The 17,070-nt window shown below is 37.7% G+C and overlaps 1 protein-coding gene across 1 annotated transcript in view; it reads right to left on the bottom strand.

The window, feature by feature from the left end:
* Positions 1 to 17,070, bottom strand: part of LOC139744757 (uncharacterized) — a 145,912-nt gene that overhangs the window by 54,389 nt on the left and 74,453 nt on the right. Inside the window, exons 3-4 of the mRNA XM_071655178.1 lie at positions 6,510 to 6,536; positions 3,650 to 3,749 (exon numbers count right to left, since the gene is read on the bottom strand). Coding sequence (XP_071511279.1) covers positions 3,650 to 3,749; positions 6,510 to 6,536 — 127 coding nt within the window. The remainder of the gene's footprint in view (positions 1 to 3,649; positions 3,750 to 6,509; positions 6,537 to 17,070) is intronic.

The raw sequence follows: 17,070 nt of genomic DNA, 5'->3' as shown, positions 1-17,070 counted from the left end.
ACACTCAATCAGTTAAACTGTGCATGTACACGCATGCATTCAATCACTCAATTTACTGTTAAAAACTTCAACCTACTGCTTTAGCGCATGACAGACTGTGACTGTACCACCCATGTGCCTTTCACGAAAAAAATGGTGGCCATTTCTGTACTAAATTCGGGAATCAGTGTGGATCACGTCTGCTGATGTCCAAGGTTTTGTATAAAACAAATATTGCATGGTCTTTGCTTTTGGAATGGTACAAGTCTTTGCACGAGGTGAAAGATTGAGGTGCTCTGAGGTGAAGCCGAGTCAAATAGTGCACTTGTCTTTCATCTTGTGGGAAATCTTGTACCGCTGTACCACTGCACTTTTTTGTTGTTGTTGAAATAACTGTCCCTAAGTATGACAAGTGCACTGATGCTATGGCATCACAACACATCCCACAATAAGCAGACAAGTTTTTGGTCTAGTCCATACATTCATATTAAAGAGGATGTTGTAGAATGTACCTCCATTACATTACAGATTAATGCTATTATCATTTTCCCTTTGAAAACTCTACTGATTCCGAAAGTTATCACAACACGTCCCACCATAAGCCCATGAGTTCATGGTTTTGTTTGTACGTGATGTACAGGGGATGTTGTAGAATGCACCCCCGTGACATCTACATACAGATTGTGAGTTTTACTGATATTAGTCATTAGACTTATATTTATAGGCCATGTGAGTAATCCATACTACATTGTATGTCTGCTGCAAGGAAAGTAAGAGAGAGAGGAGAAGAGAGAGAGGGAGAGAGAGAAGAGAGAAAGAGAGAGGGAGAGAGAGAAGAGAGAAAGAGAGGGGAAAGAGAAATGAAAAAGGAAGGAAAGCAAGAAGGTAAAATAAGCAAGAAAATCCACAGAGCAGTAATTTATCTTTACCAATTGCGATATAGAGATATGAGATGGAAGGAGGGACGGACGGACAGACAGACAACCCTAAAATATATCTGTAACACCCTGTGGGCGGAGGCATAAAAAGGGAGGAAAGTCTATTTCAGGATGTTTGACTTAAAGGGATCGTACAGTTCTGGTTGAGACCTGATTTCAGGTTTCTAACATTTTTAGGTGAGATAATGAGAAATCTCATATGAAATATGAAAGAGCATGGAATTTTATGAGGAATTCAACGTTTATTCGATAAAAATTGGTTTTGAAATGGCTGAGATATCCAAAAAAGGATGATTCTAGTAAAGTGTGGGACCTACACTTTGTAACAATCGCTATGTTTTACTTTGTTTTTGGATGTTTCAGATATTCCAAACCCGATTTTCATCAACTAAACTTTGAATTCCTCTTAAAATGGTAGGCTCTGTACAATATCCAAAGTGTTCTCTTGGTATCTTGCAAAATTTTAAAAGCCTAATTCTCATCTCGACCAAAACTGTACTATCCCTTTAAAAGTAATCAAAGGTGTAAGAATAAAAGGCATGCTGTTCATGTCGAGTAGAGCAGAAGAAGAAGAGATAGAGAAAGAGAAACAGAGCAAGAAAGAAACAAGATTGGTAAAAAACACAGAGAAAAGAGAAACTAAAAGAAGCTTATTAAAAACATGATATCAGGACCACAGGAATTAACAGAACCTACCTGTAAACATCATGATGTTACCACTCATAGAGGACCACATTAAGATTGTTTATATTAGAATTACAAATTTTACCATTATTGGTATCATAATAATTTATCTTTGCCATGGTCATTATTATCATTGCCATTATTACCATTATCAATACTGCTGCATTTGCTACTACTACTACAACTATCTACTATAACTACTACTACGCACTTGCAATTGCACTTTCTTTTTTACCTTTCAGAAAGGCGTTTCTAATCCCATAATAGAAATAGCTTTGCATTTACCAACTGCCCAAATCTCCCTGAAAGTGAAAGTTGTTTGGAAACCATAATTCTATGCCAGAAGTGAGTTAATAAAAGCACCCTTGAACATTGTGCACTTGCATATTCGCATGCAATATATGCTACAAAATCTAAAGATTATGTGACATTTCTTTCACAGATATATAATGATTTACTCTTATTGCTTGAAGCAGGAAGTGTTCCTCAGTCCAACATTTCGAAGAGCTTTTTAAAACCCGTTGAGGATGGACTGACTTTGCTACAACGAGCATTTCCTACAAACACTTGCGCGAGTATACTTTGGACTCGTCCTCAACGGGTTAACAATATGGCAACTAAAATCTGTCCCTCATTAACATAGCAATGTGACCTGAGATGAAAGGGAACACTCACAGTCATTCATAAATGGGAATGTCATTATAATTGTTGACGTTTCATGTCGAAACAAAAGTTTGAAGACCCTGCAGTATATGATTTGACACTCCCCCCTTTTCATTTAATAGCTGGCAAATATAATGTATGCAATGCGTCCCACTAATTGTCAGAGTTGAGTACACTCTAGAACTCGGTCCACAACAAGCTCATTAGGTGGCTCCATCAAGCTGTGGTTTCTGTTTCAATCCTATCCAGCTATCTATTCAGCTGTCTAATAGCTGGCCTTCAAGTGGCAAATTTGAGATGGATAACAAAACAGCACACATTAAAAACTATTCTATAGTATGACACTATGGCTGCATTTATCCAACTCCGACAGAAAGAATCACATTTCAAAACACACTTCAAAAGGTGTTTACGAACGTGATTTGAAACTTGGAGTGCCACGTTTATCTAAATATCATATAATCATGATTCAGATGTTGTTGTCGCTGCAGAGCTGCTTTGCACCGTTTGACCCAGGAAGTAGAGGTCAACAAAGTGACTAACACACATTGTACCATGCATACGCAAACGTACTGTATCCACTGACAATTATATTTAGGCTTACGTATAGTTGAGTCACTGTCTGTACAAATTGACACCAAGGCTATAGTAATAATAATAATAATAATAAGGTCTTATTTATCCAGGGTAGCCTCTTCAGTGTTACTACTGCTCTACCAGAGGGCCCTGCCATTATTATTACCCCAGCGTTGCCAGGTACCCATTTATACACCTGGGTAGAGAGGGACATTGTGGGTAAAAACATCTTGTCCAAGGACGTAAGCACTGGGCGGGAATCGAACTCGGGTCCTCCGACTGGGAGTCGAGAGTCGTATCCACTATGCCACAGCGCCCCCACATGCACTATTTCACTACATAGCTCACGGTGACATTTTCGCATGGTGTAAAATTTGTGGCCCAACAGTGATTAGCGAAATTCACGAAAATCAAACCCTCGCAATAATAACAGCTTACACAGTAATTAGTCCTACTGCTGTGCGGGAAGCTACAGAGCAGATACTCTTCTTGCTTTCTGTAGTAGTAGCAAGAAAGGTGCCCCCCCCCCAAAAAAAAAAAAATAAATAAATAAATAAAAAATGATAATAATAATACTGTAAAAACCACAAACATTCACCACATGAAATTCTCAGGACGGAGCAGAGAGCCCTTTTTTTTCACAGCATGAGACTTTATTGAATTGTCACCATTCAATTCATTGTGCAGACAAAATCTTTCGCATGCTTTTAACTTCCGCGAATCTTGGCTCCTCGCAAAATTCGTCAGATTTTCAAGCATGCAAAAAATGTCTGGTTTTACGGTTCACAGTATGCTAAAATTAAATTTACCTTTGAGTAAACCTGACTGAGAGCCGACTCCACACGCCCTGGGGTCGATAATCTCTCGGCCGAGGCATCTGTCTCGGAGTACTTGCGTAGCCGTTTTCCCCTGGAATCAGAGGGCAAAAAAGAAAACACATATTTGCGCTTCTGTCAAGAAGAGAATCAATGCAACAGTGAAAAAATGTGGTAAAAGTAGTGTGGTGTGTTCATCAATGCCTTTGGAGCCATGGGGATGTATCTGATAGGAATGACATGAAGAAAAATTGGTTGCACATTTTGTGGCTAAAATGAATCATTGTGCGGCGCTTAAATCCCGATTTCCCCTGCAGTAATCATCCTTTACAACTGGCTAATGACTGAATAACTCTCCAATGTGATAAAGATTATATGAAAGAGAATAAGATCATTAAATCTGCCATATTAAAAATGGGAGAGGAATCTCATTCTTCCCAACTGTATTGTCCATTCAAGAATCACTTATAAATTCAGCAATCAGGAGGTTTTTCAAACTGTTGCAACCAAAACAGGGATTACACATAATTAAGATATATAAGAATTATGTGATCATAATCTGAACGACAATGTTTTCAAATGAAAGAACATTCTCTTCTCAATCTGTTTAAACCCTATAACAAAGAATGGTAAGGATTATGGTAGGAAGATACAGTGCTCACTAAATCACATAAATGTGGTTCTAGTACTTTGGGGTAAAATGCTTTCAGCAACCTGAATATCCTCCAAATGCAACTGAGGTACGAACAGAAAAGTTGGGAGCAAAATGCATAAAGATAATGATATCAGAGGAAACAAAGAAAACAGAGATCTGAAAACTTGAAATTGCATGCTGCCATTCAGAGATTATTATCATATTTGAAAAATTATTATAACTAATACTTTCATTATTCATTATCATTATAAGTATTCTTATTATCATATATATTATTTTCATTATTGATGTTATTATCAACTATCATTAATATCATTATTATTATTATTATTATTATTATTATTATTATTATTATTATTATTATTATTATTATTATTATTATTATTACTGCTACCGTACTACTACTACTACTACTACTACTACTACTACTACTACTACTACTACTACTACTACTACTACTACTACTATCACTACTACTACTACATGTACTATTACTATCATTATTGTCATCATGGTTATCATTGTTTTTATCACTACCATTATCATAACATTCCCCTTAAATCATTAATAATATGATCATAGTTTCCAGCTACAGCTACAAAAGAGGGAGCATGACATATACACATGATTATGCATTCACAGATGACACTATTTTCAACAGCATCCAGAAATAGAAGTGTTGCAAAACAGGATGGAGAGAGAAGAGTGAGGATTTCAAATGGGCACTCCCATAAAGAAGGGAGGGGGGCAGCAACTACCCCCATCCCCCACCCCCCTCCCCCACCATCATCGTAGATGAAGGATTTGATGATCCCTGCCCCCTCTTATGATATGCCATTTTCAATCCAAATCCTTTTCTGGGAACCGCTTTGACTAGTTTTGGCTGCCCCCAAACCAGAGAGAGAGAGAAAAAAAAAATAGAAGGAGGGGTTGTGTCACCCACAATTCCTGTTGTGCGAGCCAGCCACGTAATCCGCTCGCCTCTGGCGCTATATTTAGCCCCGTCGGGCCACCTGCGGATTACGGAGAACGCCTCTGAACTGAGAGCAGCCCAAACAGGTTTTGCTGGTTTCCGTTCCTCTTTCTCGTCCCATTTGATTTACGGAGTAAAAGCCTACTTCAACCCTCTGGATAAGCCTAAGTGGAATCCCCCTCCCCCTAAAAACTTTTAAAATAGTCACAATGCTAAAAAGTTCATTTAGTTGCAGTTCACGAGATTACATAATATTGAGATACTTTTCCTGTTATTGAACAAATTCATGCTACTGTATACTTCAGTAAACTGTTAATTTCGCGTTCAGATATTTTTGCAAATGAGGTAACAGATATTTTCACGAGATGTTGTTTTCGCGAATTGACGCCGACACTTATGTAAATGCATTATACCCTAGGGAATGGCAACATTTTCGCATGTTATTAAAGTACAAGTTCACTTTCATATTATATACTGTACATGTGGATTGAGATAATGCAGCAATATAAGTGGAACAAATCAGTGAAAGTTTGAGGAAAATCTGACATTCCGTTCAAGAGTTATGAATTGTTAAAGTTTCTGTGCACTAACTGCTGGACAGGAAGACTACCAGAGTTGATGATGCCACATGAATATAACAATATAAGGAAAATACTGTATAATGAGAATTCGGCAAAGTTTCATTTTCTGAAAATAAGTACACATTCCCTCAACTTGTAACTGACATAAGTCAAGGTTAATATTACTCCCCCTGCCCTCTGAAAGAGGCAAGTCATGCGCTCTTTTATCATGAGAGAAAAGTGAAAATATGTTGATTTTCTTTTTACTTCCATTATATCATTCTACACATATGACATCAAAAGCTGCAGTAGTCTTCACATCCAGCGATCGCTGAACTGAAACTGCAAAAATTCATATATTTTAAACAGATTGTCCGATTTTACTCAAACTATCGTTAATGTGTTCTTCTAATATTTATTGCTGCATTCTCTCAATCCACATAATTATGAAGGTGGACTTGTCCTTGAAATTCGTGATCCAACTGTGATTCGCGAAATTCGTGAAAATTAAACTCTCACGAAAATAACAGCTTATACAGTAATATCACACTGCCGGTCAAATACATAAGAATAATTCAATTCCTTATCATTCCTCCATGCAGAAAGAAGACATTGTAGTTGAATCTTTGAAACAGAGATAGTTGAAAATATTCAAGGAAATCTTACCTGAGGGCTGCTAGTGATGCCACAGAACTAGAGAAACAAAGAAGAAAAGAGGAAATAAAAGAAACGTGATTAAGACTGTTGAAAATGGTTTGTGTAGAGGTACAAGGGATATAGGGCTCTTGACTTTAAAAAATGAGGTCCTCAGGTCAAATCCCAGATGTCAAGTAATAGCTTATAATGTCCTTCATCAAGATTTTTTGTTTAATCTACAATGTCTCTCTGGTCTGAGGTGTACATACATGTATGAGCACACTGGCAATAATAATAGGGCAAAAATAATTGGCAGGGCCCTTTGGAAGAGCACTGATATTAATCCCCATAGCAGGCTATCCTTGATTGAATAGGCCATGCTATTACAATCAAACATGAACATGTAACATGATGAATGTGTCAACATTTAACAGTGAATCATTCAACATGCTGAACACATTAACAAAAACATTGTTCCTCATAATATTTTCATCCTCTATAATGAATGGTGTCACATGGGGATTTCTTGCTCCACTGATGTGAGTATGTATAGAGGCCATTATCATAAACCAATCCATGTAGATTTGCTTAATATTTGCAGAATATTGTGCTACATTATTTTACATGGGAGAGTCATGATTCACAGTCAGGTCACTTGTTTAAAAAAAAATCTTTAAAGGGTATGTACCATGTATATCGTTATAGATAAAATGTGTTGATTTGAGCTGTATAACATCATCTGCATCAATAAGTACAAATGACCGGCATACACAATTAACGTAAAGTCTATCTATCGTTGTATGATATTGAGAATCGTGATAGTAGACATTATAATTGTAATATTTGTGTTTGTTTTGTATTATAGGTTGATTTCATTGTGCAATATGTAGATGAATAAGCTTGATTTTTGTTGTTGTTGTTCTATGCACTTTTTTTTTATTAAGTACTATGTTGTAACTTGTGTGTATTTTTAATGTATTCATGGTCCTTTGTTAATAATGTCTGTAATTCAGCCTCCGGGCTGGGATGGATATTGATCATTACAACACCTTTTCAATTTAATACAATTCAATATTCATGTGCAGGACATCTCAGGTTATCATGATCTCACATAGTCTCTGACACACTGAGAATATCCTCTCTTCACACAAATCTAGGACTCGTCACATATCTGATTCATATATACACATTAACCTTCAAATTATATGTATACAGGAGCTCATCAGAATCTATACGAGCATATTACATCATAATGTATGTTCATGTTTACTCCATAGCAATTGAATACACAAGCGCATGTTGACATAATATTCACATTATGTTTTTGACAGAATTTCTATTCTTGTGCTCATCTAGACATCTACCTGTTACAATGTATTTTGACGTTGTATGCAATCACAACTTACTGTTATACGCCATAAATTCAATGAGTCTAATTTTTCACAAATCAGGACTTCCCAACAATTTTGCAAGTGGTTAAATTTGTAATTGTGGAGTACAATCACTGAATGGAGGAATGTACAGTGTATGTGTGTACATCACATTCATGTTTGGATGGGAGTTAATATTTTCCTGTGTTTTTGAATTCTTGAATGGCACCCGACTTGCAAAATTCGTGAAAATAAAAACTTCGCCAAGTATGCGCTGTAGACAGTACATATTAAAAATGAAACTGAGTATCATTGGTGCGGCATCCTGAAGCTACGAATGAAGCAGTTTGAGGTTAAAAAAAAGTGATTTGCAAACTCAAGGAAGTCTCACAGAAAATGACTATACCATGCCATGCCACACATGAGGCTGGTACTTTCTTGGATAGAAATGATAAGGGCTGGACCCCCAATTAAAGAAAAAGAAAAAGAAGAAGAAGAAGAAGAAGAAAAGATTAGCAGTGTGATGGCTGGGAAATTTGTGACCATTAAAACTCAAAGGGAGCTACAACAGGTATATAAACTGTATGTCCCCATGTAGTGATAATGCTGTTTTCTCATAAAATCCCTCAAAATAGCCTTCGTATGATGAGCAAATGCTTAAATGAACACACTATCTCTCAAAACATGAGAGGATACCATCGGCCTATCTGATTTTTCAGCTTCCTTAATTCACAAAGCACACAAACACACGCGCGCTCACACACCACTCAATCTACCAGGTAGCAGTCCCGACATGATCAAAATCCTACAGTACGCTCATTCATTTCACACGCTGATAACACCCTCCGCTTCCCAAGCGTGCCGCGGGAACTCACACCTCGGGACGGACGAGTGTCATATCTTGCCCTCAAACTCTAATCTGAACAGTGTGATATCAAAGTCAGAGAGGTGTCACTTGCATTCCGAGGCACTATAAAACTCCAATCCTAGCTGTTGCATAATAAGAGAGGAAGACTTTGTTTTGATGGTGAAATGTGTGTGCATGCTGTATGCACCAATACTGCAGTACCTCTGAACAGATATTATATGTGGGACCTACAATATAACTTATACGTAGCACCATAGACAAGTTACAAACTGTCGGTGAAAAACCCAAAATAAAAAATAAAAAAATAAAATTATTATCCCGTTGTGAACAGAAATCTGGAGCATCATGTACAGTCTCTTATGGAGATTTCAAGTTTTCTCTGGGAAAGATTCAATAAAGTATTAACACTATTTTGTAAAATGATAATCCTCAATACATGAAACATGAAATGGAGAGGATGCTAACATATCCTACAACTGTACTAAATTTTTTGACATTAATGCGTTTACATGCAAATGCACCTTAAAAAATGCATTCATGGATAAACTGACGGCATACAAAGAGTATGCTAGCTATGACGATTAAATATATCTGGTTAATTTTTAATGCATCACATAGGTGTGAGATAGACTCCCCAACACCTCGCTGAATACACTAGAATAGCGTTCTGGTTTTGATTTGTTTTGTTTTGTTTTGGTTTTTTGCTCTAATTTATCCAGTGAAGCCAAAACTAAAATATTGTTTTCAAAGACATCTTTTCCTCATTCACATCAAAGGTCAAGATGATGTTAAGGCATTTCAAAAAAAAAAAAAAAAAAAAAAAATCAAACAGACGGAACTGGAAAAGTTTCATTGAATCAGACATAAAAAAAGAAACACACTTGAGCTTTCATATAACAATAGAAACTGGTATTTTAATATTTACAAATTCCCACAAATCAGTGTGTTATAAACAATCACACTATACACTACAGTTTTCATACAAAAGAAGAAACTCGTACAAATATTTACAAGTTCCCACAAAGCAGTGTGTTATTAACTAGCACACTACACAATACAGTTTTCATACAAAAGAAGAAACTTGTACAAATATTTACAAGTTCCCACAAAGCAGTGTGTTATTAATTACCACCCAACATGCAATTAAAACTAGGTAATATCATTGACTCACAAGTCTCCTCACTGTTCTATTCATTTATTTTCACTCTGTTTATCAAGAGTCAAAACTTGAAGATATAAAAAAAGTTGAAGCCGCAGTTTCTCACAAAATCCTCTCAGAAAGTCCTCGAGAGACTTCCCTTTGTTTGCAGAAACTGAGAGCGCTATCAAACAAAGAAAACAAATTATGTCTTGTGATTTTTGTTATCTTTCATTTGAATACCCTGTAAAAGGGCTTGGAAGGCAGTCTTATTGAGTAAATGGGTGGTTATGCACAGAGTACAGTATATATCCGCATGCACACTCCGTATGTTATTGACTCCGCCCAATAAATTTTTGGTCGGCCCTAATCTGAAGGCTGTAATATGCAGTGACCCCTTACAGCTGTCGGGAGGCATTAATTTTTTGATTTTTCATTTCAGCTCTACATCACAAATGGATATCCCATTCAATCCCTTAATTGTTTTGTCGCAACATTAAACAGTCACTATTTCAATTTGATTTTTATTCCATAGGCTTTCGTGATTAATGGGAGTATTCTTCAATAAGCCAATTGTGGTCGATAGTAATGATGAGAATGAAAATAGAAATTAACTAAATGCAAATGCATGGACAATTTATTGGCAGTACCTTATCATCCATCATAAAATACCCATAAATCTTTACCACGGATGTGGCCATCTTTTTTTTGTAGGTCGTTTCAAGTCCATATAGCTAGTTCTGATTACGAAACGTCATTTTGACTGGAATGGGCAAAATACCGATTGGACTGCTCCACTGTGCTAACTTTCGGTGGTGTGGAAGAGCCCAATTTTACAGGAAAACATCAAACATTTTCTCTACATTGGATATGCCAGCACAAATGTACAAATTCATTTAAACAACTTTGAGGCCATTCCAGCTGATAAGGGAGTTACATGAAGAATAGAAATAATTCACATCAGTACTTTGATTATGGAAAGTTGCCCTTGAAACAAAGTATCCTTCTTGGCAATAATGGCTGTTGTCTTCTTCAGCGGAAATTTTGTGAGAGCAGAAAAGATTAAAATATTATGTTTTCATGATCAGAAGGAAGATACTGCCAGTTAAAGGGATGGTATACATGAAGTTGTGTTTTAGGTGGGGGATTCAGCTTTTAACTCTTTGCGAGGTAATTAGAAACCTCTCATGACATATGAAACTTTTTTGACATATGAAAGAGCATACAATTCTTAGAGGAATTCAAAGTTTGTTTATTTGAAGAAAATTGGTTTTGAAATGGCTGAGACATCAAAAACAAACAAACAAACAACAGAATAAAGTGGTCCTTATAAAAGGTGGGTTCCATCTTTTATCAGAACCTCTGTTTTTTGATATCTCACCTACTCTACAGAAACAAAAAATCAATTCCTCTTGCAATTGTATGCTTTTTCATATGTCATGAAAGGTTTCTAATTATCTCACGAAAGTTAAAATCTGAATCCCCCACCTTAACCCATTGAAGACAAGTGCCGAGAATACTTGGGCAGGTGTCTATGGGAAATGAGTGTTATAGCAAAATCAGTCCGTCCTCAGCGGGTTAACCAAAACTATACCATGACACTCCTGGATGCATAAAAGATGCTTGTGCGCTAAGGGGTACATCGGGAGAAAAAAAAAAAAAACAACAGAAGTGAGAAACCTTGATGATCTGTTTTTGACTCATCTCAGCGTCACTGCAACATGGTAATTATTCAAACACAGTACTCATTACAACTGCAACACTGTGATACCCTCCCTCCATTACAGGCCTGGCACTGCCCTGTTTATTGACGACGAGAGGCGTGAGTGAGTTGATGGAAAATCAGTACACATTTACATGTAGCTGCAGCATTGCTTTGGTAAAGACACAAAATGTGGGAAGTAAGGTCCTTTATTTACTGATGTTCCAGAGTGGGCCTGTTTTCTGTCACAGTTTTCAAAGTATACTTCAGTCTGGGAAAAGGCTAACTCCTCTTTGCACAAGGAAATTCTCACCAGGCCCCTTGACACTGTAGTACTTTGTTCAAGTTCAGTTCAATTGAGATTTACTTCCATTAGTTCACAAAAACCGTAACAAAGTATACATTACACAATTATCCTTAGGAAGTGTCCAACACCTCACTGATGAAAGTTGTCCTGCTGGATGGAAGAATATGTGAGTCTGGAGCACAGACTACAGAACAAGCACACATCGTCTGTTGAGAATGAGAAGGGCTTTAAGTCTTCTCGAACACTATGGGTTTTGTGGTCACTTAACGCCCTTATCATTCTCAACCGACGACATACTCTTGGCTACACCTACCATAGCAAATGTACATGTAAAATATTTCGCGTTGTGCATATTTTTTTTGCCAAAATTTGCATTCTACACAAAAGGGATGACAAGCAAATATTCTGAAGATATTACACTGTGTACATTAAAGTTCTCTTATCCATGAATCAATTAACAAGCAAATATCGGTGAAACTGACCCTAAAGTACTGACTTTAATCGCATCAAAATTCTCACTTCTACAATTATAAAATTAAGGCAAAAACTGTAGAACAAAATTCTAAAAAATAATACAGCAGCACACACACACACACACACATACAACACATACAGCTCCTGCATTGTGGTTAGGTGAGGGTAGCACAGATATTTTGACCCCCCCCCCCCAAAAAAAAAAGAGAAAAAAATGAAAAGGATAATTATTACAGCAACATCTAATACAAAGCATTTCATATGATAGCCTCTCTGTCTCAATCTAGCTGAAGGAAAGTGTGCTTATTTTAACACTCTTTACATTACTTAATCCAATAATCCAACTTTAAAGGACAATGTCAATGTCCCTCTTGTGGGGGAAAAAATAGAAAATATGATATTTTGTTGGCAAAAACCATTTCTCCACAGTCATTCTGCTGGAGGCAAGCCAAAATATTTCTCATGGACTAGCAAAAATCCCGCTCATCACAAGGTTTTTAACAGAGCTAATACTCCCAAAGTGTTTGAAATATCCATTGGGAAGCTTCCTTTTTTCTAAAAGCATTCTTTCCATCTCTAGAGGTTGGTCACATGAGGTATTGATACAAAAATAAAGATAAACTGCTGACCATTAAAAAAAACCTACTATATTAACAAACTACTTTTGGCAGGATGGTAAACATTTGGAAGACTATCAAGATGACATTTATAAGTAAATCCATTGTCCCTAGAATACATTCCCCTTACTAACCCATTCAGTCCCACCTATACTACATTTCAGTGGCTTTCTCTGCTTAGTTGTGTACCTTTTTATCATGATATTTGATGTTTGCATTTCTAATAATGAAATTCAATAAAATGTTCTTCCTAATTTGAGACCTTTGTTGTTCGTGTCTAATTGTTTTGGTTTTACTTTCGCTTCTTGACAGCTTCATCAATTAGTCTTAAATTGGCAACTTATATTTTGAAATCAAAGTCCCTGGCCCAGTCTCAAATTGGCAACCCTTTCCCACAGTCCATCTGATATTATGCAGATGAAATGAATTTGGCCTGTCCCATCGAATCTACATTGCGTATCTTCAATACGAGATGGGCACTGAAATTTAAAAAACTTGTGCCAATTTGATGATAACAACTTGATGATTTCTGTCCCAATACATGTCCCAAGAAGTTACACAGGTAACTTGTAACTACACAGGTAACTATACAGGTAACTTGTGTTATTGTTATTGCTTTCACTATCATTATCATCATCATCATTATTAAGGATTTTATATTTAGCATTTCATTAACGCCATAACTAAACCCATTCTTGGATCAGAAATTTTCCTATTATTACTGCCATTAATGCAACAACTGGATCTACACTTACTATCTCTATCATTTACCAGATTCCTCATCATCAATATTAACCATCATTGTCATCATTGGTATTACCATTATCACTACAATATCTACTAAATCCCATTTGCAAAACAATGCAAGACTTCAAATGCATGCTCCTGCTGCCCATTAGGTAATCAAGAATACAGTAGTACCATGGTGGACTGAGGACATAATTTATCACGGTTTGCAAAATGGCCACTTATGAAATCCTTATCTCACGACTTCCTGGATTTCATGACAAACAACCCCGAGAGAGTTGTTTGCAAAGTGGTAGAAAATTAGCAAGTGGCAGTCAATTTCTGATCTGCGGAGGACACAATGCATTGATGTAGAGCAAAAAAGCATCTCAACCATTCGTAGAAGTCATCCCTATAACAATTTCATGGAGGTCTCGCAAATTATGGACCACAAACACAAATGTAGAGCAGATATAATGCATTATATCATCATGTTGTTTACAATCTGGTACTTTAATTTGCAGTTACTTATCACAAAGGCTAAAGTGATACTGTGATATCTTGACACAAAGTGATACTCTGTTGTGTTTATGTGCCATTATGCTTCGTACCCTTGGACCCTTGATATGTGTTGCCAATGCTAGTCATTTTATGTAAAACCTACCTTTACATAATGTAATATTAGGGTACACATACTTACAGTATTTCTGGTTACACTTTGTTGAGTTATACATATTACAGCTGAGCTCAGTATTCCAGTAACTGTGACTACTCGAATGAGTGGCTTATGCCACACGGTGATGAACCATCACATTCAATGGTGAAATGAAATAATAGGAAATATATAACAACAAATATCACCCTACAATCCTCTCTACAATGCAGAGGATGAAACTCACCCGATATATCTCCTGGTATAATATCTCCGTTTGATGATAGCCCGCCTCTGTACAAACCTACTCTTCGGGGCCATGGTGTATAATAGCTCCAATCCTACAGATGCACAAGAGTGTCTTGTTCGCAAACAGCACGACACAACTATCTGTCAACCGTTCAGCGGCCCACAACAAGCAGCTGATAAAAACAGAGACTGTTCATGTCTGATTCTCTGAACCTGTCCCGGGCTCGCTCAAAAATCCAGCTCGGGTAGATTAAAATGTAGCGCTATCAATTACATATCAATAACACCAAGGATATCTGCCCAAGCATTTCCAAACACGGAAAGAAATCATGTCCTCAAGGTTTGATGATAATAGATCTGGAAAAAAGTGAATCCTTTCAAAAAATAGAGGAAAAAATGTTCTGGGGCACTCTTAGAGAAAGCAGCAACATGATTAATCCCCTGAGAAAAGTTAAGGTTGTAAGAAATGCCACATGATGAGAAGACGCTATAAAAATAAGACAAGAATGAGAGGAAGAAAGAAAAATGATGATCACAAAGCAGCTACTAAATGTCACATGAACTTGAGCTCTAATCCTCCAAGAAGTCAATCCAAGAGATGAGACGCTAAATCTCGCACCATCTCAAGTCGCGGAGGCTGCGGCACTCGTCTCTCGCTGCTGACGCGACTCGCTTTCCCCGGGCCACGAAGATTAGTCACAAGAGAGGCAGAATGAGATTAAAATATTCTTGAGGTGTTCTCCTCTCTCACCCCTTCAGGAGAAGGAAAAACAACCTGGAAACAAGAAGGTATTCTGAGTTTGGGGAGTAACTGTCTGCTCTGCCACTTATTGTGTTGTCTCAGGTGACGATCCCGGTCGAGAATCTGCAGCCATTCACGTCGCCTTTTCACTTTTGGAATTCCACCTCAGATAGTGACATCAGGAACGCGAATTTCATCGATGGTAAGCTGTGGTTAAAGCAACTGATGTGCAAACAGTAAAATAAACTCCTGTACAGAGCCAAGCCTTTTCGCTGCAATTCCCTCTTTCTCTCTCTCTGTTTTGCTCTATCACTTTCCAAATGACCTCGGTTCAAGACAATCGACATCGAAGATTCCCACTTTTTGGCATGAAAACGCAAAAGGGCAACAGAGACAGCAAGCAAGCAAGCAAGATAAAACGACGACGGAGCAGTTGGCACGTATCCACAGTGAGGTGTCGACTGGGGGGGAATTCCTCCTCGTTGAAGAAGCAGAAGATCATGAAATGGATTCCCCTTCAGAGTTTGGTGATGACACTACCGCTCATCAAAGACAATTAACGATCTTGGCCGTCCTCCCCATCACTCTGGGGTTACTAATGTGTGGTACCAATGCAATGCTGCAGTAAATGACACACAAACACACACACATCCGTTTTGAGCTAGTTCTGGCTTTGCGCCGCACGCTTCAAGTTTCCCGAAAGTGAGAGTAAAAGACGACATCCAGGAAGAAAATGAGAGTAAAAGAAAGCATCCAGGAAGTGATTTGCGTAAGGGTTTATTAGCTGGAGAGATTGGGCAGACGTTGAAAGGGAGAGTGAAAAAAAATAACTGAAGGAAGAGGGGCAGATAGACAAATAAATAAAGAGAAACATATACATAGTAAGATAGATAGATAGATAGACAGATAGTCAGGTCAATAAAGTGATAGATCAATAAATATTATAGATATATAGGTAGATGGATTGAGAGATAGACAGGAAGAAGGAGAGGGAGAAGGAGAGAGAGAGTTACCATAAAACTTTAGTGCGAATTCGATCTTCTCATGCAAGTGGTCTTCCTCCTATCAAGGGCGATATATACAAACGCAACAAGGACGAGCACGTACACACTCCATCGACGGATATCCAGGAAATATCCTCATCGCAGAGCAGTGGCAAACAAATACGAGCCGCTGCTGAAGTGTCCCCAAAACAAGAAGAGTACAACTGCAGCCAATGGAAATGAAAACAATCACTTCAAAGACTACCGCTGGTCGATCTGATTGCTGACGTAGAAAGATAAAATTTCACAAGATCTGTGACACAAATGTATTGATATATCAAGACGCTCTCCTATATCGGTACACACAGGGGAGGGAGAGAAAACAGTAGAGGCATGCTCAAGAAATCAACGCTCCTACGTCATAATCCCGCACGCCTCAGAAAGAGTGATATGCAATGTGAATACAACATTGCGCTTCCTTCCACTTCTCTGGCAGCTCTTCCTCTTTCACCCGACAACCGACAACCGTACAACCGAAAAGAGACGTCACATGCCAGATAGGTTGTTGACGGACATATAACTTATGCATAAGTATGTGTGTGTGTGTGTGGGGGGGGGGGGGGCATAAAAACTAAGAGAGAGAGAGAGAGAGAGAGACTGAGGACAGAGAGATATGAGAGGGCCCTAGAGTCGTTATCTGTCGGCCGCAGATTTAACTCGCCGGTAATGAAATATGGGACACGCATATAATCGAGAGTCTACC

The sequence above is a fragment of the Diadema antillarum genome, unplaced genomic scaffold, assembly GCF_040938485.1.
Source record: "Diadema antillarum isolate AM-2024a unplaced genomic scaffold, OU_Dant_1.0 seq00001207_RagTag, whole genome shotgun sequence".
NCBI lineage: Eukaryota > Metazoa > Echinodermata > Echinoidea > Diadematoida > Diadematidae > Diadema > Diadema antillarum.
Note: the sequence above shows the minus strand (reverse complement) of the source record. Positions and strands in the feature narration are given on the sequence as shown.